Below are 21,081 nucleotides of genomic sequence, written 5' to 3'. Positions count from 1 at the left end.
GTGCTTGTTGCTTTGCATCAATACTGCTGCAACACCCAACCTCTCCCAATCTCAAGGTTATGGACTGCTGCCTTGACAAAGTTACTTCATACAATTTAGCTTCATTATTTCATTTAGATATATATCCATTATATTGTTGCAAGGTGTGTGTGTGTGTGTGTGTGTGTGTGTGTGAAGATGTCTGCAGGTGTTTTGCTGCTACCCTTGTGCTTACCTCTTTTTGCACTGAAACCTTGGGATGATCTTTGCAGTACGTCTAAAACAATTTGGCTCATTGTAGACTGATGAACATTCAGGTCCCTGTAGTTTTCTAGCCTTTCCCACTTCTTTTTACCTCAGTAATGCTTCTAAGATCTTGTGAAAGCTGTCGCAATCAAAGCATGTTAAATGCCAAGCAGGTTTTCCTTAAGAGGAGCAGACTTTGCATGCCTTTATTTACAGGAATGGCACCTCCTGCAGCCCACGCATCAAATCTCATGTCTTAAATCTGAACACCAGACATTAGTAGGTTTTAAGCTTGCAGTGTAATTTATTACTCACCATGTTAAATAAAGACAAATGTCTCTGTGTCATTGCTTTACTCAGACTGTTTTTATCTCCATTTGTGACTTAGATGAATATCAGACTGCATGTCATCAGTAATCAGTACTGAGATCCTGGTAATTTTAAAGTTTTTATTTGCAACTCTAAATGCAAACAGACTCACCAGCAGTGCCACCCACAGCCATGGCTGCACTCATTTGTGCCAGGAGCTCAGGACTTGGTTTGAGGGCACCCAGAGTGGCTGCAATCCCGCCTGCGACTCCCATCATACCTAAAGTGTTACCCAGACGGGCTGTGGTCTGGTTAGAAAGGCCAGCCAGGGCACCAACGCAGCACAAGCCTGAGCCTAAGTACATCATCTGGTTAGGGAAAGAGCGAGAATGGAAAAGAAGGGTGGACAAGGATTAAGGAACCACAGGATGAATAAGAAAAAAAAAAGAAAAGTCCAAGTGATTTTACTTAGAGTTCCTGCACAACATCTGTGGAATCAAAGAATACATTTTGGAGGTCTCAAGGACTTTTATATAGTCATGAGCTGTTTTGCATCAATGCACATGGATAAAGAAAATAGCTTCAGTGAGAAAACATGAAAACACTTTAACTAACGGACACAACTTAAATGTCCTCTTTCACCTGTTCAATGTTATATCCAGACTGCAGGGCAGCAGCGTAGCCTCCGACGAAGACACCACCAGGTAGCAAATAGAGGTAGTTGTACTCTGGGGGATCAGTGGGACGTTTGAACATGTCCAACATCTTCTTAGTCACCAGAAAACCACCTGATGAGGAAATGAAGACACTTATATTGACAACTGCTAAGTCAATTAAAATTAACAAAATAATCATTTATACAGAAAAACACAAAAAACTTTAACTAAAAACAAGAAGAAGAAGAAGAAAAAGAGTAAAAATAGTTGACGCACCTGAAAAACAGTTTCTACATTTTTAGACTAACAGGTGTTTTATAGGCCATAGCTAAAATTTGTTGCCAAGCCCAATAACCAATGTTAGGAATTTAATGAGTCTACTTTATGTCAGGGTAAATATTTCAAGTAGAAAACCTCAAAAGTGTCAAACCGGGAGCAGACAGTGTCTTACTGCTTTACAGGACAAGATCACATTACTGCATGTATGCCTCCCTTTTCCCCTCTGGCATGGCTGTAGCCACGTACATGCACATGCACTAATACACAGAGGGGTGAATCGGAGGTTAGCATCTCTTTCTGTCCCGTACATGTAATTTTAGTCACATAATGTCCCATTTAAAACATGTACTAATAATCGACTATTATTCCAGACCAGACTGGGTCAATACAGTTACATATTTGGACAGAGACAACTTTCTTTTTTCTAATTTTGGGTTCTGTACGTTACCACAATGAATTTTAAATGAAACAACTCAGATGCAGTTTGAGTGTAGACTTTAAGCTTGAATTCAGTGGGTTGAACAAAAAGATTGCATAAAATGTGAGGAACTGAAGTATTTTTTAAGCCTAATCCCTTCATTTTAGGCGCTCAAATGCAATTGGACAAATTAAATAACTGAAAATAAAACGTTCGTTTCTAATACTTGGTTGAAAACCTTTTGCTGGCAATAACAGTCTGAAGTCTTGAACTCATGGACGTTTAGTCTCAACTGGGTTAAGATCACGTGACTGACTTGGTCAATCAAAAATATTCCACTTCTTGCTCAAATAAACTCTTGGATTGCTTTGGCTGTATGTTTTGGTCACTGTCCATCTGTATTATGGAACGCTGTTCAATCAATTTTAGTGCATTTAGCGGGATTTGAGCAGACAGTATGTCTCTGAACGCCTCAGAATTCATTCGGCTGCGTCTGTCCTGTGTCACATCATCACTAAACACTAGTGTCCCAGTGCCACTGGCAGCCATGCACGCCCAAGCCATCACACTGCCTCTGCTGTGTTTTACAGACGATGTGGTTGCTTTGGATCATGAGCTGTTCCACGCCTTCTCCATACTTTCTTCTTGCCATTGTTCTGGTAGAGGTTGATCTTTGTTTCATCCTTCCAAAGAATGTTTTTCCAGAACTGCTGGGGATTTTTTTGTTTTGATTTTTTGCATCATCCAGTCAAACTTCTCTATTCTTGAGACTTGTGAGTGGCTTGCACCTTGCAGTGAACCCTCTGTATTTACTTTCATGCAGTCTTCTCTTTATTGTAGACTTAGATATCGATACGCCTACCTCCTGGAGAGTGTCGTTCATTTTTTGTCCTACACCTCTTGAACGTAGACACCCTCAAATGAAAACTGAGTGTACACATCATATCCATGTCCATTATATAACTATAATTGGAATATGTTTCAGTAAACAGGTTTTTAAAAAAAACAAAAACAAAAAACAACTTGTTTCAGTGCCCAAATATATATGGATCTAACTGTATATTAATATGGAGGAACGTCTGTGTATGGGCTGAGCCAGTATTGGTCTCTTTTTGGGGGTAATTCTTAACCAAAAATGGGGCTAGTGGCACTATATTTGGAAAGCTTGCAAGAAAAACAGCCTATAAACAAGATTAAGAGTTTACACTCATGCTGGAAGAGTTGTGCTTGAACTCATTCAGACAGCATAATATTGATTTACTGTGTCAGATTAAGCAATAACAGAGTTATGAAATTCTGATAAACACTGCTTATCTTACTTCATTTAGCACCTCACCATGATAACATCTGCTAAATACTGTGCTGGGAATGCTGCCGGTAACCAAAGAATGTACATACAACATTTTTAGCCTGTTATTTTCAGTAAAAGATGAGGTATTTCACAAGACCAGTAAAAACTTTGACCCGTTAATAAAGTTAAGAAAAAGGCAACTAGCTGTTAAAAAAGCTCATCGTGCTATCACGTGATAGCAAACAAATTAAATACTCAAAATGTTAAAACATCAATTATACAATCTTTAAAATGTCAAAATGCTTTTGCTTCGCTTACATGACTACATTTAATGGCCACTTTGTTAGGTACATCTTGCTAATACTTGGTTGGTCCTTAATTCCTTGGTCCACAGATTCAACAAGGTGCTGGAAAGATTCCTCAGAGATTCTAGTCCATGTTGACATGACATCATCACACAGTTGCTCACTATGGAGTACAGTGAACCAATTTTCTTGTTCAAGACACCAGTTTGAGCTTTTTTATACTCACTAGACCAGGCAACGTTTTTCCAATTGTCAGTTGTTCAATTTTGATTAGCCTGTGTTAAGTGTGGCCTCAGCTTCCTGTTTCTTAGCTGACAGGAGTGACACCTGGTATGATCTTCTGCAGCTAAAGCCCATATGTTTCAAGATATGACGTGCTGTTCATTCTTGATACTTTTCTGCGTACTTTGGTTGTAACAAGTAGTTATTTACTACTAATACTTACTTGCTACTTGCTTCTATTACTGTAATTTGCTTTTAGTGAGCAGTAAAACAGGTATACGTAATAAACTGGCCAATTAGTTGATATTAGCTTTAAAGAGGCATTTGAATATTTGACTTATCAGCAAGAAAGTGCCTGTTGAACATGCAGATATCAGAATCCCAGTTTTGCATGTTTTTGGTTTTATTTTTTCAGTTCGGTAGCTTAGAAAAACGTAGCTCTGGGTTTTTTACCCTTCTTGCAGTGCAACCACCACACTGGAGCTTTCAGGCATTTTTCAGATTTTTGCTAACAGATGGAATTGATAAGGCAGCATGTTCACATTTTACATAGACCTAATTGTGCTCTGTCTTTATTGTGTTTGTCCGTTTCCATGGCGTGTTAAGTTTGTTCCCATGGGGTTATGGTAATGTGGTATACTGCTATGAAATATGTCTGAGGAACCCAACTCAAAGGGAACATTAAAAAAATAACTGGTAGGTATGTCAATGAAGGCTGTGGTATTTCAGAAGAAAGAGCAAAGTTAAGTGAAAGCGCTAAAAAGTTGTTTGTACAGTGATGCATTTGAAAGCAATGATTGATCTGTGGTAAGATTCCACTTAATGCCCTCTGCATCTCTAACACTCAACTGACGCATCAGTATATTTTAACAAACAAACCAAATGTATCTGTTATGCAAGTCAACTGTTTATTTGCTTGCATCAAAGTCTGTCCTGGTGTCTAGCAGTGAGCTAATAGGAGAAATTAAAACTAAATCATGGCTCAGCCCTGGAGGAACACTCTGTTTTTCCCAGGACTATTACAGAGCGATGAGTATTATAATGACTCCAGGAACAGTTTGTCATTATAATGGAAATTATTGAGGCTAATAGCAGGAATGGATGTGTGTGGTCCGAGCGAGAGCCACCGACTCTGGGCTGAGCAGGTGGGCAGAGAGGGCAGCTGCAAAACTTGGGTTTGAAATGATGTTATTGCACAATCAATATTAAACACCTCAATCTTCAGCCCAAGATGATATATTATTGGCTCTGGGTTGCTGTAACTGGCAGGGGTTACCGTGAGGTGTCTGTGTTAGGGTGACTCACCAGCAATGTTGACCGAAGAGATGAAGGCAGCGAGCACAGCCAGTGTCTCAGCAGTCGAAGTTGGGACGTAGCCCCCTCCCATCAGGGACAGACCACCCACAGCCGTCAGACCTGTAGACCACAGACATTTCAGTATTCATGAACCTACGCTTTCATAATACACATAATACAGTGGGGGGGGGGGGGGGGGGGGGGGGGGGGGTGTTCAAAAAATTTGGTGAAGATGTCACAAAAACAGCACAGAACTTCAAAACATGAATTCAGTTGTCGAAAAAATAAAAAGTTAATCTTGACACTTATTAGATTTGGTTTAATCAGACAGTTTCCTCGGAATACTGTTTGTTTTCCAGATAGGAAAAAGATACGGAGATAAAAAAAAATGGATGGAAAGGAAAAGAGTGTGTGCGTTTTTACCAAAAGAGACTCAGGAAACCTCGATAACATCAGTCCTGTAATGATTTACAGGCAGTAGGATGCAATGCACAACTACCATTGGAGCCTGCATTCACATGGGCTTGTGACTGTGTGCTATTTTGGTTGACTAACAGGTAGTGTGTGTGTTTGTGTGTTTGAAGTCAACAGTGTTAGATTGGACTTTCAAATGAGGAAAAAAGGAAGTCTGACCTCCTTTTTTCTCAGACAAAATGCAGCTTTATAAACACGCCTGTATGTCGGCTTCAACTTTTAAAGCTGCCAAACACTCTTTCGCCACTTGTATTTATGTAAATACAACCTCATTTTAAATTAGCTGTCGCAAATAGAAACCACTGTTGCAGGATAACCTGGAGCATTAATACTTTAAAGTTGGTTTTTAATCACCCCACAGAAACCAGCAAAAAATGAGTCAGGGTGCCACTAATCAATCTTCTTTTAATAATGATTAATGTTACACTCTCATGAACAAAGTGACCGTATGCACTCTGTATACATCTCACACAAACTGAATCCATGTTCTGTATTTACGTATGTAACCTAGTGATGATCCCTGTAACTGTCCACATTTTCCAACCACGCTGATCCAGTCAGTTTTCCATTAATTTGCTTACTACAGCATTCTGCAAACAGCCAGCCTCGACACTGGTCGTTGATAACAATCATCTGTCAAGTCAGCGGTCTTCTGCATGAATGTGGTTGCGTGTGCTGAACTAGACCGACAGATACTAATACAATGTAAGCAAGTCAAATTTGAATACTGAGGTTTTAACAAGCAACAGTTACATAATACATTGAAGTTGGTACTATTTAAATTTAACAACCAAATAGTTTTAAACTTTTTTATACCACATGCAAATTTCTTGAGATGCAAGTATATACGTCCAGTAGGTGTGTTACATTTTTCTTTGGCTTTCACCTCTTTTAACTAACAGCCTTTTTTAACTGTATTTTCTTTTTTTTAATATCTAAAAATATCCTTAGAATTCCAACTTTGCTTTAAATTTGATAACAAACAAACTTTTAGCTTTTAAGTTGCAGCGTATTAAGCATGGCCTTGATTATTTCAAGCTTATTCTTCAAGTTTCCTTCCCTCTTTCTACTTTTTTTTTTAGGTCACATACTCATTTTAATGTTTATTGTCCTTTTGTTTGCCATATAGATGGGTATCTGTTATGGTTAAATGGTTAAATAAAATTACCAGGTGGGCCCACTTCCTAAACGTAATCTGAATGGGATTTTTTTTGCATTTTCTCAGGGGAGGTTTTTTGTGTGTGTTGTTTTTGTTTTACCTACAGCTAATGTCAACATATATATGTTGATGTTAGAAGCCTTGACGACTCAACAAAGAGTTACATTAGGGCACTACGGTCTTTACTTCTTTCTGCTCCTGATCAATGAATAATGTGTGCAACCCTAACCCTAAAAAACAAACAAAAGCAATGTTGCCACTTGTCAACAGGAACTGAGCTGCACAATAAAAAAAAAAGTCCATGCTGTAATTAGTCATGGCAAGAATGTGCCCCTCCTTAAGACTCCAGTATACCCGCCATGTTGGTCGCCTTGTGTGCCACTGTTATGATAAAACCGACGTCTTTTTATGCTCGCCAATGACACACAAGCCGCTGCTGCAGTATTCACAGGAGAAACAAACAAGATGGGGTTAACAGCGAGGATAAAAGTGCCATTAGGCCTGTTTTGGTTGGAGATTTCCTATTAAAAGGGAGTTCTTCATTCCCACCATCTCCAAGGGCTTGTGCATGTGACTGCTGGGGTTTTCTCTCTAATATAGAAAGCACCTTGAGCTAATTGTTCTGAAATACTTCTAAATAAATAAAACTAAACTGGACCTACAGAATAAACTGATCAGTCACTAGGAGGACAGCAAATAACTAGTTAACTCCTTGCAACTAGTCACTAACAATGGAAAAAGGGGGGAAAATGAGAATTTGATTTTTTCTTTTTTAAAGAAAAGAAAACAGATGCAGTTACATCTTGTAGGTGGAGATCAAAGACATTCCTGTCCAACTTAATGAACGGATAAGCCCAAAAGCAAGCCAATAGGCATCAGTGGACACATGCAAACTGTAAGGTATCAACAGATGTCTGCACTGGGTGGCCTAACGCCCTGTGTGTGTGTCTATGTATCAAACATTAGGTTTCAGGCAGTAAATCAGGGCTCTCAAGTAGATTAAAGCCTTATTATAAGTCACCAGATATGAAGATACATTTCAATGAGCCACTGGATGTGAAACCAGTATCTGAAGAATCTAAGATGACCCACCAGTCGGAGTCACTACTGGCTGTAACACAATAATGTCCTGAAAAGAATAAAACTGTCCCTCATTGCAACCCTAAATTCCAACATGATTCCCTAATGTCTGTAAGTTATTGTGTGTGTGTGTCTTTATGATGCCTGGCACAACAACAACAATTCTGCAGGTTTCACTGTTTCCATAACCACAGTCAGTGACAGAGGTTTTTAAAAAACTGCCAAATATGAGAGGAAAAAAATACCTGGACAAAGAGGAAGGTGAGAGGGGAAAGGAGGTGAAGGGAGCAGACAAGATGGAAAGAAAAACAAAAAACAAAAAAACGTTACGGGAAATCTATCAAGTTCTACCAATATTAAGCGACGAACCCCATGAACCCCATGTGCCTTTTCGAGCCATCTCATTTAAGACAGCACTGGACAAACTTCACAGAAGGGTAAATGATATATAGGTGTCGCTAATAAAATTTCAAAGAAAGTGAAAACTATCTCTTAGATATTACACTGCTTGGCTCTGCAGGCGAGCTCTGATGTCCGGCTGTGCACACGAGTAAACGAGCAAAAGACTTCCCTGACCCTCAGAGATCACCAACGGCGTGTTACTTCCTACCTCCTTCCTACCTCAGTGTGTAGCTGTGGAGTGATCAAAGCTGTGAGAACACACACGTACCATTTACCTCTCTAACCTCTTAACCCTTCTGTGTTAAGCAGCAGCCGCAATAAGAACTCGATCCTGAAAGTTTTAGAACGAAGGGCAAAAAGGCAACAGCAGGGTTACAGCAGCCAGCTGGGTGTGATCGATCAAAGATTAAGGTTAATGCTTTTATTTTTATATATTTATATATATATATATATATATATATATATATATAATTTTATTTTTTTTTTTTAATTAATGTATTGCTATTCTATATCTATATACCACGAGGTAGAGGATGTTGTGTTTCAGTAAATTCTACTCTGCTGGACAGTAAAGATGTACGGGTGTCAGTGGGGATTAATGACACTTGTGAGTACACATGACTAATAATTTTGGTTAAACAGCTTAAAGTCAAACTTTCAAAAAAGTTCTTTTTTTATTAGTTAAAACATCCAGCGTCCAGTCAAGAAGTGCATAAAATTACCGGTTCGTGTGATTCAGACTGAATAAGGAAACATCAATATTCATGTCTGTAATTACAATTATTCTTAGAAATGTAAACGTGATAAATGTGTATCACGCGGCTATAAATCAGGCACTGTGTGGATCTGTGATTTGTGCTTACACAGATGGGGAGAAACGATGACTTCATTCATACTAGACAGAAAAATGACTTCCGTTATGGGAAGTTTAACTCACAAACTGTAATGAGACACATTGCAAATAACTGACCTGAGATGGCGTTGGTGACAGACATGAGAGGAGAGTGCAAAGCAGGAGTGACTCCCCACACTGTGTGGTATCCCACGATGCCAGCCAGACCAAAGGTGGTGACCATCTGAGTGAAGGCAGCGTTGGGAGCTGACAGGCCCAGACCAAGCAGGGTGGCGATGCCTGGCACAGAGAGAAGAGAAGTTAAGGAAATAAAAGAAGTAGAGTAGCTCTGACTGCACAGCTGAAGGACACATTAAGAGTGAAATGCAAAATGTATGCCTACTGAGAAGCTCCTATTTATTATTCACAGAATTAGGTGGAGAAAGTGTTTTAAATGTGCTGGCTCTTTTTCCTGGAATATTCTATAGAAGGAGCTGAAACTGTCAGGACTGGTTTATGTTGGAGCTTAAGTCTAAGAAAACAGTTCTGTCTTCATTTTAATCTCAAATATACGTAACTGGAAAAATAAAGGGCGCATATGTGGTGGGCACTTGACCACCCATGTTGTCCTAATTCCCTTCACTTTAGCAGACAAGTTTATTTTATTACTTTGGCGACTATTCTTTTACACACTGAATGCACATCCATGATGATCTAAATGGCTGCAGATAAATGGGTATTTACAGGCAGTCCACACTGATTAAGAGGAGCTAACATCAGTAGTTGTGTGTTGGTGTTAAGTAGGAAACTACTCAAGCACCTAAACAATGTGTGAACCGCATCCACTACATGTGCTGCACTGACACAGAGGCACCATAGGAACACCTCACCACAGCTCTACTTCAAACCAACACTCAGCGTGATGCTGTTTTTACAATGCACACTTCCTGACACTAACAGGGTGCCGGTGTGTGCATCTGTAACCTGCCTCTGTCACTTCTCGCCTCCTGTACACATTCCAACTGTTAACAAAAAGCTGAAAGACCTCGACCTCCCCTAAGACCCTTTGATGACAGTTAAAATATATGAGAGTAAACTGTGTTAAAGAACACTTTAGTTGAATTACTCCACCCTAAATCTAAATTTAATGGTACACCCACAGTTATCTGCAACAACCAACCTCCAGTGTAAACCCCAGCGCTGGTGAGTGTGGCCCTGAAAGGGGAAATCTGTGCAGCCTTCTCTGCCTCCAGTTCCTGGACGCTCTTCGTTTTAGGAGGCGCTGCGACGGGCACGTTGAGAGGCTGAGGAGCGGGGAACAGGTTCTTTCCTTTCTGGAGGTGACAAATAGAGAAACAAAAAGAGCAAACCATTTTTATGGCTCAGCTGGTGATGATCTTTGTCTGATTTAAAAAAAAAAAAAAAAACGGTGCAAAGTTATGAATTTAATATATGACACTTATCATGAAAGCAGTCCAAGCAAAGACCTCACTGATGGTGATAACAGGAGGCATCCCAGTAAGATGCCCAAGGCCAGCTTAACTGACTCCTTTCGATGTGGAGGGATAGCAGCTCTACCCTGACCCCCCTCACGAATGGTCAATCTTTACCCTTTTAACTGTTCAGATCAATGAGGCAAGCTAATGGACAGGTACAATAAAAAATTGCTGTGTTTCAGCAGCATTTGTAAGACCATTACTATATGAGTTAATTCATCTCTGAAATCTGCTCTTTTGAAGAAGTGAATAAGATTACAGACTAATATAAGCAAAATAATCTCTTATCTCTCTTTTCCTGTGCTAAAAAACATGGATTGAAGAAATCTGCAGCAGCTGTAGTGTGGTTTGCATACGGACATCCATATTGTAGTCAATATTTCAGCTGATTATTGCATTAACTTTGCTTAACCTAAAATTCTTAGAAGAATTCCATAAACAGGAGGTGAAAAATAAACTTGATGGTAGCGTTGCTTGTAAATCATTAGACAAAGCAAAAATGAGAACCTCTGACTGCAATATTTAAATAACATAGAAATTAGAGTATATCATGTGGCATAAAGATTTAATTTGCCTTGGGGTTTGGTGTAATGAGAGGACACTGCTTCATTTGCAGCTCTATAGAGACTATGATGCAAGAAGAATGCATGCTAAGAGTGACATCTAGTGACTGAGACATGATCCTACAACATGTGCAGATGGATGGATGGATGGAAAGGACCAGTAAAGAACAGCTAGAAAATATTAGGTAAGGACAGCCAGAGAAAAGGCAGAAAATGTCCACCCAGCCAAAGATCACATTGGCGATACCAGCACGTTTGGCTTTGGACTGCACAAGACCTCATACCTCCATGACAACAGATCCTCTGACAACGTGATCCATGGTCCCATAGTCGAACTCGTCCTTGACATTAAAGTAAAAGTTCTCCTTGTCAGGGCTGATCGCCCGGATCAACTTGGTGATGTTGTTGGAATACAAAGTGCTGGACTGAGTTGGTAAACGGCTGGGTAGGTCTGTGTAGCCAACATGGGTCACGCCCTGTAACAAAAAAATTAATATTTAAAAAAATTAAACTAAGCCAATCAATTAAAGAAAACCAAACAAAAACTTCCTTTTGTTTAAGTGTGAGAACGTCTGAAGAGTGTATGCACTGACCTTGTATACAGACAGCTCTCCAGGTTCTGTGGTTTCAATGTTTCCACCTGCCTCAGCAGCCAGGTCCACCACCACCGAGCCATCTTTCATACTTTCTACCATTGGCTTGGTGATTAGGATGGGTGCCCGCCTACCTGCATTGTTAAAACAGAAAGACTAGGCTATTAATGCATCACTGGAAAGATGATTAAAATGTGCCCACATTTACAAAGTATCATATCACATCAGCCTCAATGGAACCTCAATCTCAAAGTATAACCCAGCAAGTAACTCATAGTCACTGCAGTTAAGCTTACTGTGCCCACACTACATTTAAAAATTGTTAAAACCAAAAGATTATTGGAGCTAATGGGCACTTTTCTAAGAGTTGAGACGAGAATACACATCTCAAATCCTATTTCAAATGGAGAGAAATCTCTTTATGCAACCTTGATGCTGAGGACAGGGCTCGTGGCCACAGCCAACATTCTTATTCTGCCTGACACTGCGCTTCTCTGCATACCAGGGATAAGAGCAGTGCTGATGACAATGTCCACGTCCTGACACTGCTTAGCAAACAGCTTCATCTCTGCCTCTATAAACTCCTTAGACATTTCCTTGGCGTAGCCTCCCTGGCCTTCTCCTGACTCCTTAATGTCCACCTCCAGTGGTTCTGCACCCAGAGATTTAAACTGCTCCAAAGCTGCAGCTCTAGGAGAGAGGAAAATGAGAGGTTACTAGTAATTTCGAAATCTCAGATGAGAGCACATTACACGTGTGATAAAAACTGCAAAGATTAATATATTATTTAATGGAAAACTATTTGGTAACCATTTACTGAAGGAAATACCATCCTTCCTGTGCTCTGTTAAAGGAAAAAGTCCCAAACATTTAGCAGTTCTGCCTTCTGAAATCAGAGAACTTTATTTTCCACTTTGTGCATGAAAATAAAGTAACTGTCACCCAAATCAAGATATCAAGTTGGGATATGAGAGATAACAAGCACTACATTCAATAAAGAAAAACAATAATCATGAAAATATCAGAAGAATAATCACTTCTAAAAATGATTATGTGGTACAATATGAGAAACACTGTATGTCCATAAAACTTGAAGAGAAACACACTGTGAATACTGTGTTACAGCAATAACATGTGTTAATGTCTCAGTCACACTAGAGTAAAAATAGGAAGCCAACCTTGTGACTAGGAAAAACAAAATTGGTGGTTGTCTAGTGATTGCACTGAATTTTGTGCAGTAGCTGTGGCGACAAGCTGGTCAACCAGACGTTAAGCATACAACACCCTTAATGAGCACAACTCAGCCATTCTCAGATGCAATCGTTGGCATGTTTTTGCAGTAGGGAACGTGACTCAGATGGTTACCAACTGCACCAACTACGTCCCCATTATTGATGAGGTTGTGACTGAATTTATCACAGCTAATCACTATATTATCACAAACAGAGTATGCCAGCTGGACCCCAATCAATCGCAGACAGATTGCAGACTGAATCTGGCTTAATAGTGGCTTTAATTTTGACTTTATCTGTTAGGTCTACAAAGTCTGCAAATAGTCAGAGATCTGTCTGTGATTGTTTTCAGTCATCCAGGTCATCGTAGTCTAAGGAGCTTGGAATGAAAAGCGTCTGGACTTCTTTCTCTTCAAGCAACTCAAAGAAGTCCAGACGCTTTTCTTTCCAAGCTCCTTAGACAAGTCCGAGATCTGGTTGCTGACTTTAACTGCTGTAAAATAAAATCTATAGGACAGCAAGTTCACTGCACACAGAAAATTAGCATGACTGTAGAATTAACTTTATAAAACTGAACGGTATAGTATATGAAGGGATGAAGGCCCTTACATTTACAAAGCCCTTGTTTTCTTTGAATTTTCCATGTATAGCAGGTATAAGGAACTCAAAGGAAAGAAGGCATGCGTCATAATTTTATCCCATTTTTTACATCATTACTGCACATTTCCTTCACTTTTCTCTTAGCTTTTTACTGCTGCTGCTTCAAAGTGTTCAACTGCCAAAGACAGCTTTTATTGTGAAAAAGCCAAAGGAGACACAACGCCTTTGTCGCTGTGATTAACTGCGATATTAGATGTTGCCATTGTAGCCGCTAGTTCTACACTAAATTAATAATACTGACTATATTAGCTGGTGAACAAAAAACAATAACAAATAATATTTTACAGTCAATAACTTTTCTAACCTCGTATCAAATCCTCTGACAATGGCTCCCATGGCTCTGGCGGTGCCCGCTGCTGCCAACCCAGCCACGCCACCTCCAATGATGAGCACCTATTAAAGAAGGCGTACAAATACTAGTTAAGGATGACCAGAGTTATGGCCCATGCTTAAAGTTAAAACTGGCAGAGTCACATTCACAGACGCATACCTTCTAAATAAAAGAAATGCTACCTCCAAAAGTACACGGACTCAGACTACACACCTTTGCAGGAGGCACTTTCCCGGCTGCTGTAATTTGTCCAGTGAAAAACCGTCCAAAGCTGTTAGCTGCCAGCACCACTGCCTTGTACCTGAAAAGACAGGGAATTCATAACAAAGAAAACAATGAATATAGATGTGCTACATGCAAAAAAGAAAGAAAAATTGAGCAGTTGCTAAAACATCTGAAGAAATGTTTTCCTTTTTCTGGTCTGGGTCTGTAATTCAACATTTTGTTTATAAGACAAGAGTACAGGAAGACAGGAGCAGATCATTCAACTGGACGCAAGCAGTCAACAATACATGCCTTGAAGGCACCGTGAACATACCCTGCGATGTTTGCCATGGAGCTCAGTGCATCGTAACCCTGGGCAATGGTGACTCTGGGCACCTGGTCCATAGCCAGGACAGTTGCTTTCTTCTTGGACAGCATGTCCATCAGCTCAGGGTTCTGAGCTGGATAGATGAAGCTGATCAAAGTAGATGCATCCTTCATCATATCCACCTCATGCACACCCAGAGCAGGGTTGAAAATAGGAGCACGGACCTGGAAGCAGACAAAGCTCACATAGTTCAAAACGAACGTAGTGTGACCAGAAATAACTGATCAGATCTTATCGAGATCAGTTTATCCCAGAGTATATATCAAAGCTACTATAGAGTACTGCAAGTGTTTCCTATATTTTTATAGATATGTATATTTCTACCTTTTCTTCGACATCAGCCAACTACAGTGCAGTGTTTTAGTTTTAGTGTTTTTTAGTTCTGACTTTTTTTATGCTATGAAGTTAACACCATCAGTTCCAGTCCAGACTCACCCACTGGTTTCATCAGTAGTATATTACAGTTACCAAGGCTCTTTCATGAGTGACCAATGTACTAAAACTCAGGTCCATACTGGTACGTATAGTATCCAAGGAAGTAAGGATCCAGTAGGTTGTGTTTAAAGTAAGTCATCCACAGCAACCTTCACTTCTCTCTGACATTTTTCCACTTTCATATTAGTTTAGATTATAAAATAACAAACCTTTAATTATAAATGATTATCAAATAAGAACCTGTAAAAGCATGAAGCTGCTTCTCATTTTCTTAGAATCGCTGCCTTTTTCTCATCCTCAACCACCATGTCTGACGTGAAGACAGACAGTTTAATTGTTTTGGGATAGTGACATGTTTTTTTCCCTGCATTCACATACTCTGTCATCCCTCCACATCCTCCTACACTTACACCACAAGACACACATCACGCCAAAAGCTGCTGTCATCATCAAAACTATGACTTCCTTCCTTTCCCCCACTTCCTTCTATTATCCTTCATTACCTCTTCTTAACCAGTCAGTCAGATAGTGATACATTTCTGGCACAGGTTTCATTCAACCGCCTTTTGTGGCCTCCTCTTCCCTCTCTACACAACACACCCTCTCTTTATTTAAGACTTACCTTAACCACCACATCAGAGGCTAAGACATCTTTGAGGTCTTTAATTGTTGCTCCAGCCTGGGCGTACTGTTCATCACCGAACTTGGAAGACTCTCCAGCTCCGGACTCCACAACAACATTGAAACCCTGTTTAATGAGTGCCTGGACGCCGGCAGGCGATAGCGCCACTCTGCGTTCATTCTGGAAAATTTCTTTGGGAACGCCGACTGTGAGTTGTTTGTATGGAATACCTAGAGAGGGGAAAATGATCTGGTGAAACTCACAAACTGAAGGAAATTTTTTAATGAGCTACAAAAGCTAAGGTGAAATAAATAAATATTGAATCCTTAATGAAGAAAGATGGTAGAAATGTGCAGTGTGTTTCTGGGTTTGTACGACTGAAGATGCCATGTTCCAAAACAGCAGAAAGATATAGTGACAATAAACAAGCCACAACATTTTGCTTATGCTATGGATCTTTGCTACTACTACATGAAAGGACAACTTAGCTGAGTTTACCATAAACATATAAATAACGGCCTTTGTTTGCATTCCTGATAAGATTTTTCTCTTCATGTGACATTTGCAAATTAGCAGTAAACACAAACTACAGCTTGGACTGCTGGTAAATTCATCAGTTTTGCAGTTATTTTGAATCTCTCATTTACTAATCAAATCATTTACTGATTCAAATGGTGACATAAAAAGGGGAGTATGATATGAGAGAATAACAAGGGATAAATTAGTAGCAAAAGAGAAACTGAAAAGAAAACAACAGAAAGAACAAACTGAAAACGTCAGAGTCTTTTTATAATACTTTCTTTTTCAAGTGACAGGCAGGCGCATGCTTTATTGGCTCCTATGGGAAATTCCACTGCAGTTCCTTCCTGCTGCCTCCTCAACCCATACACATGAACCTTTACTCTTTTTTGCTCCTGCTGCTGCAGTGACCCATCCTATGGCCACTTTTACAGGAAGCGTTGCAGCACAAGACGGCTCAGAATTTATTTTTCTGAGCCAACCATGTGAATATGGTCTATAAATCAAAGGTCAGTACTGATATAAGAACCCTATCTACCAAAATAAAATGCTCTGAATAAGCACGCTGAGTAGACAAAAGCAGATAAATCCATTCACTAAAAGCAGTGACCAAGGGCTGTTGATTACCTTTTTTTGCTAAAGACCTAATCAATTACCCCATATGTAACGTGACATTTTCAACAAACTAAACTAATGTAGTCCGATTGCAAACATACGGATAGATCGATGATGATGATCAAAGTGATCCGTGTTAATCCCTTCACATATCAACAACACTTGCAACATAGACGTGCTCGGAAGACCCGGTGCAGACACAAGAGACAAGACAAGTGAAGATAGTCTTATGAGTTGAAGATAACTTATTACGTTACTGTGAGAGCAATGAAAGCTTCCACGACTGAAACCCTGAGCCTGCAGCCTCGACACCTTCCCCTATGAATGAAACATTGAAAAGGGCAGACCCTCAGAGGCACGTGATTGTTGTTTTTAAATAAACATGTTTACACTGTGCCGATTTTCTTGGAAATGAGGACAAGAGGAAATGCTGAGAGGCTGACAGACCTGGGTTGTTTCAAAGGAGGGGATGCTTAGACGTACGGCAAACCAGCCTTTTATTATACAGCGACATTATAATCATTGATTGGGCTGAGATAAAAACTTACAAATAAGATTACGGTGATTTTTATTTTTTTAGATTAGTGCTGAAGCAGTTCTCTGACAATTTTACAAAAGAAGTCAGAAACATCATGCTGTGCTCATTTGCTAACTCTAATCCCACAGTCAGTTATGTCTGTAAGCTTGCTTGCAAGTTATGCCAACACCATACACAACATGCAGCAAAGTCTGATCTTGTCCACTTTAAAGAACAAAACCCGTCTCACGTAAACACATGCTTTCAGGTTATGCTGTGAGTATATAGGTTCTCTGGAGGTCAAAGCATAATCACACGTAAGCATGTGTGCCCCTCCTACATGAGATCATAATCTGACACTTGTGTGTCCAGAATAAACGCTGCCAGCTGTTACTGGAGCGAGCTGAACTGTAGAAAATCAACCCATGTCACCATGAAGCAAAGGAAACCAGCACACGCAGACATAAAGCTCCTCTAACCAGCTGGTACTGGCTTCACAGTCATCACACCTGCTGCCTCAGAGCCTTCAAACTGAGAATGTCCCTGAAACTGGGTTATGCACTATATGATATTTAAACAGTATGCAACACCGACTCTAAAGCAAAACTCCAAACTGAAAAACTGCTGGATGAGACTGAAGTTTGTCCTCTGGATTAACTATTTCATAACACTGACCTTCAAAACAAGCATGCAAGAATGAATGAATAGAATGCTGCAACAGTGATTAAGGTGAACTGAATAACCCTCTATCTGTTTTATATAATGCGTAGCAGACACCTGTAACACTCATGCTGTACACCTGACACTGAGAAAAGACATGGATGCTACAGGTGGTGTTGCTCCTGTGGCTATCAGCGGTTAAATATCTACCTATATCTCAAAGACATGTCTCAATGAAACAGCAGAAAAACCCAGCCTGCTATTAAAGAATGACCAATCATACATAATTGTGAATTTCATGGCATTATTCTTATATAGGAACACTAGGTCACAAAAGCTTACACCTAGCAATAAAACACTGTTCCAGGCCTGGGTCACCTTGCCCATTTTATGGATTACGAAGACAGTCAATAAAACAAAGAGTCACACCACACTGATTATAGCATTAATGATTCTTTAACTTACGCTCCTCACTGTGCAGTGCCTTACCTGGACTAGCACATCGCCCGAGGGCTTGATGGGTCCTAAAAAAACGCAGACATGTTGACTTGATGGTACGGCCACTCTGCAGCTTTACAGCAGAAACCCCGCTGAACACAGGCGCTGAGCAGCTGGCTGCCACAACTCGGAGGAGGCTAGCCATGGTGCACGCACACACACCTGACACTCACACTGCAGGAGGAGCTATAGAGGACAGACAACAGCCCTCCTGGGAGGAGACATGAAAAGAGAGAGAGGGGAGGGTGGTTAGAGGTTAAGAAGAACTGCAGGATGAAACTATGTTGAAGTGAAGTGAGAGGAAAAAACAAGCATGTTGAATATTTTTCTCGATCCCAGAACTAGAATCCAACTACACACATGCCAAATCCTTTCACAGAAAACTGTCCTTCCCTTGCACATCAAGGACATGCAAGTGACCGCTGTTTATGCAACAGGTCACATAGCTGCACTAAAATTCAGCACCTTATTATGAGTGCGTTGTTTGATCGCATATCAACCTAACTGTGCACTAATAAAGCCACAGAGAACTACAATCACTTATTTTAATTGCAACAAACCAAATGATTCAAAGGCAGTAAACAGCATATGTGGCGTAGTATGTTTGCTTTAAAAGAAGATAATATGACTGGGATAAACTAGGAGAGGAGGCTGGTGCAGAAGGGTTCAAACTAGACCGCACTGGCTACAAGCTCTACTGTGCCACTTTTTATGTCTTGAGTAAAGGTTAAAAACATGCACCAATCATTAGTGCAGAGAGTGGCGTTCAAGGGACTCAATGAACTGAGGAATCCTCAATATTTCAAGTAATTTGTCAAGCAAAAAAATCATATTATTTGCTGCTACACCTTTGTGAGTGGAAAATATAGTTACTGTGTAAACTGCAATCAATGCTATTAATTGAGCTGTTCGTAATTTTTTTGTAAAAAGTTTAAAGAGCTAATAACAATGTCTTAGTACACAAAAAACACAAGTGATAAATTATAAACAGCAATCAATACATCATTAAATCTAAATACAGTCATACAATCATAGCGTAGACACATTAATGAATATGCCTGCAAACATTTTAAATTAAGTTATTTATTGTTATTTCATTATTGAATTAAGCTCTCAATCTAGAGTTAAACAGTAGTGAAAATGTAACAGGCCACATATGACCAACAATATTCAAAAACTACCCAAGAAAACCAAACTGTACAACTTCATAAACAAAAAACAGTCATTTGATGTTTACTGATAATTAAGAAGCTCATTAACAATGGGATCTCTCAGTGTACAGCCTTGGATGTGCATACACTGTTTGGATATTCATGCTAGACATTTTTAGTAGTATTATTATCATCATTATTATTGATTTTTCAGGCATTCAGTTGGAGCACAAAAGCTGAGCAGTCCTCAGTAAACCAAGGCTGAAGTTAAACAGGCCTGAATGAAACGTGGCAACATAAACGCAAACTGAACTACGTGTATGAATTAATAAATAAATAACAACACGAATAAAGGTCGATAAAAGTTAATTGTGGATCATTTAAAGGCAGTAGTTGAGGGTTTGTTTGTTTTTTTTAACCTGTAACTACCACGTCATTGAGTTTCAGCTAACAGTTAGCTAAAGATACATAAAAATAACCACCAACATCATCATCAAGCTGCTTGGGTCTGCTGCTTTGTGTTCTATGCTTAACCCGCTCTGAGCACCGTTAACCTTTCCACCACCTCGTGAGTCACCAGTAAAACAAAACCACATATCAATGGCTTCCTTACAATAACAACAACACAGCGGTGTCATTCAAAGAATCTGGAGCATAAAAGCTGGTGCATTAAACGCATTTCAGGCGGGCCAGCTCTCACACAGCTTCCCCTGCGACTCAAGAGACAACACGCTCACAATCCAGGCGGGCTGCTCGCTTCTTTTTGTCTATACCCGTGACAAAATATATAACGGGGGGAGGGGGGGGGGGGGGGTAAGGAAGCTAACCCGAGCTAACATAAAGCGCGCTAGCTTGCATACAAAGTCATATGGTTCTGATTCATACATGTAGGCGACGTGTGAGTCAAAAAGGCCCCTCGCACACTCGCAGAAATGCAAACCGAAACAAATGTATGGTGGAAAGCGAGAGTGGAGAGGTTAACGATTGATAACTCGACTGACCTTTGAAGACAGTCCCCGGCTCTGTGCAGCACAGGCGAACTTTGCGACGACCCGGAAGGAGTGAGGAGAAGCGGCCGGCACAGAGACGTGATTGGACCACGGGAGATGCGTCAGAGGATATCAGGCGGCGCATGTTGCGCTGTTACTGTCAGTGCCGTTTCTCTGTCTTGTCAACGTTTCCTTTTATGCTTTATGATAACTTTTCCACATATTATATGTCATCAGATTTACAGCCTTAACAGCCTTAAATCAGACGAAAAGTTATGGTGAAGCCTTTCCATGTGCTGGAAAAGACTAATGAGCACATTTCTGTAATGTACCTGAAAAATGCATAAAAAAACGTTGAAGGTGCAACTCTGCATGGCCCCACTGAGGCGCGCTCTACTACAGTTTACTAAATATGAGGCTCCGCTTGATTCATAGAGTTTACTGTACAGTTTTTGTGTTGCTATTCGCATTTGCTTTCATTTCGTGGATAAAGCAGCCCGCAGCCAATACTCTCATTCTTTTTGTTCCTGCACAGAGGAATTCTTGGTCTCCCCAAAGTAGCACTGAGCCAAAAAAATAGGCTATTGCCAGCTGTGTTTCATTAATGCATGCTCAGTGCTGTGAAAAAGTATATACCCCTTCCTTTCTGCAAATAAAAAG

General features: G+C 40.0%; 1 protein-coding gene across 1 annotated transcript in view; it reads right to left on the bottom strand.

Annotated features, from left to right (window-relative positions):
* nnt (nicotinamide nucleotide transhydrogenase) overlaps positions 1-20,558 on the bottom strand; it is a 36,503-nt gene extending 15,945 nt beyond the window's left edge. Inside the window, exons 1-14 of the mRNA XM_085279403.1 lie at positions 20,434-20,558; positions 18,273-18,492; positions 15,473-15,702; positions 14,362-14,579; positions 14,037-14,124; positions 13,797-13,885; positions 12,103-12,290; positions 11,601-11,734; positions 11,292-11,483; positions 10,129-10,282; positions 9,087-9,248; positions 5,011-5,121; positions 1,177-1,322; positions 707-902 (exon numbers count right to left, since the gene is read on the bottom strand). Coding sequence (XP_085135529.1) covers positions 707-902; positions 1,177-1,322; positions 5,011-5,121; positions 9,087-9,248; positions 10,129-10,282; positions 11,292-11,483; positions 11,601-11,734; positions 12,103-12,290; positions 13,797-13,885; positions 14,037-14,124; positions 14,362-14,579; positions 15,473-15,702; positions 18,273-18,426 — 2,062 coding nt within the window. The 5' untranslated portion in view covers positions 18,427-18,492; positions 20,434-20,558. The remainder of the gene's footprint in view (positions 1-706; positions 903-1,176; positions 1,323-5,010; positions 5,122-9,086; positions 9,249-10,128; positions 10,283-11,291; positions 11,484-11,600; positions 11,735-12,102; positions 12,291-13,796; positions 13,886-14,036; positions 14,125-14,361; positions 14,580-15,472; positions 15,703-18,272; positions 18,493-20,433) is intronic.
* Between the last annotated feature and the right edge of the window lie 523 nt (positions 20,559-21,081).

This window comes from Mchenga conophoros, linkage group LG7 (assembly GCF_057382185.1).
Source record: "Mchenga conophoros isolate Kocher_MC1m ecotype Shallow Benthic linkage group LG7, M_conophoros_male_GT1.1, whole genome shotgun sequence".
In the NCBI taxonomy this organism is placed as follows: Eukaryota; Metazoa; Chordata; class Actinopteri; order Cichliformes; family Cichlidae; genus Mchenga; species Mchenga conophoros.
This window is presented reverse-complemented; position numbering and strand designations above follow the sequence as displayed.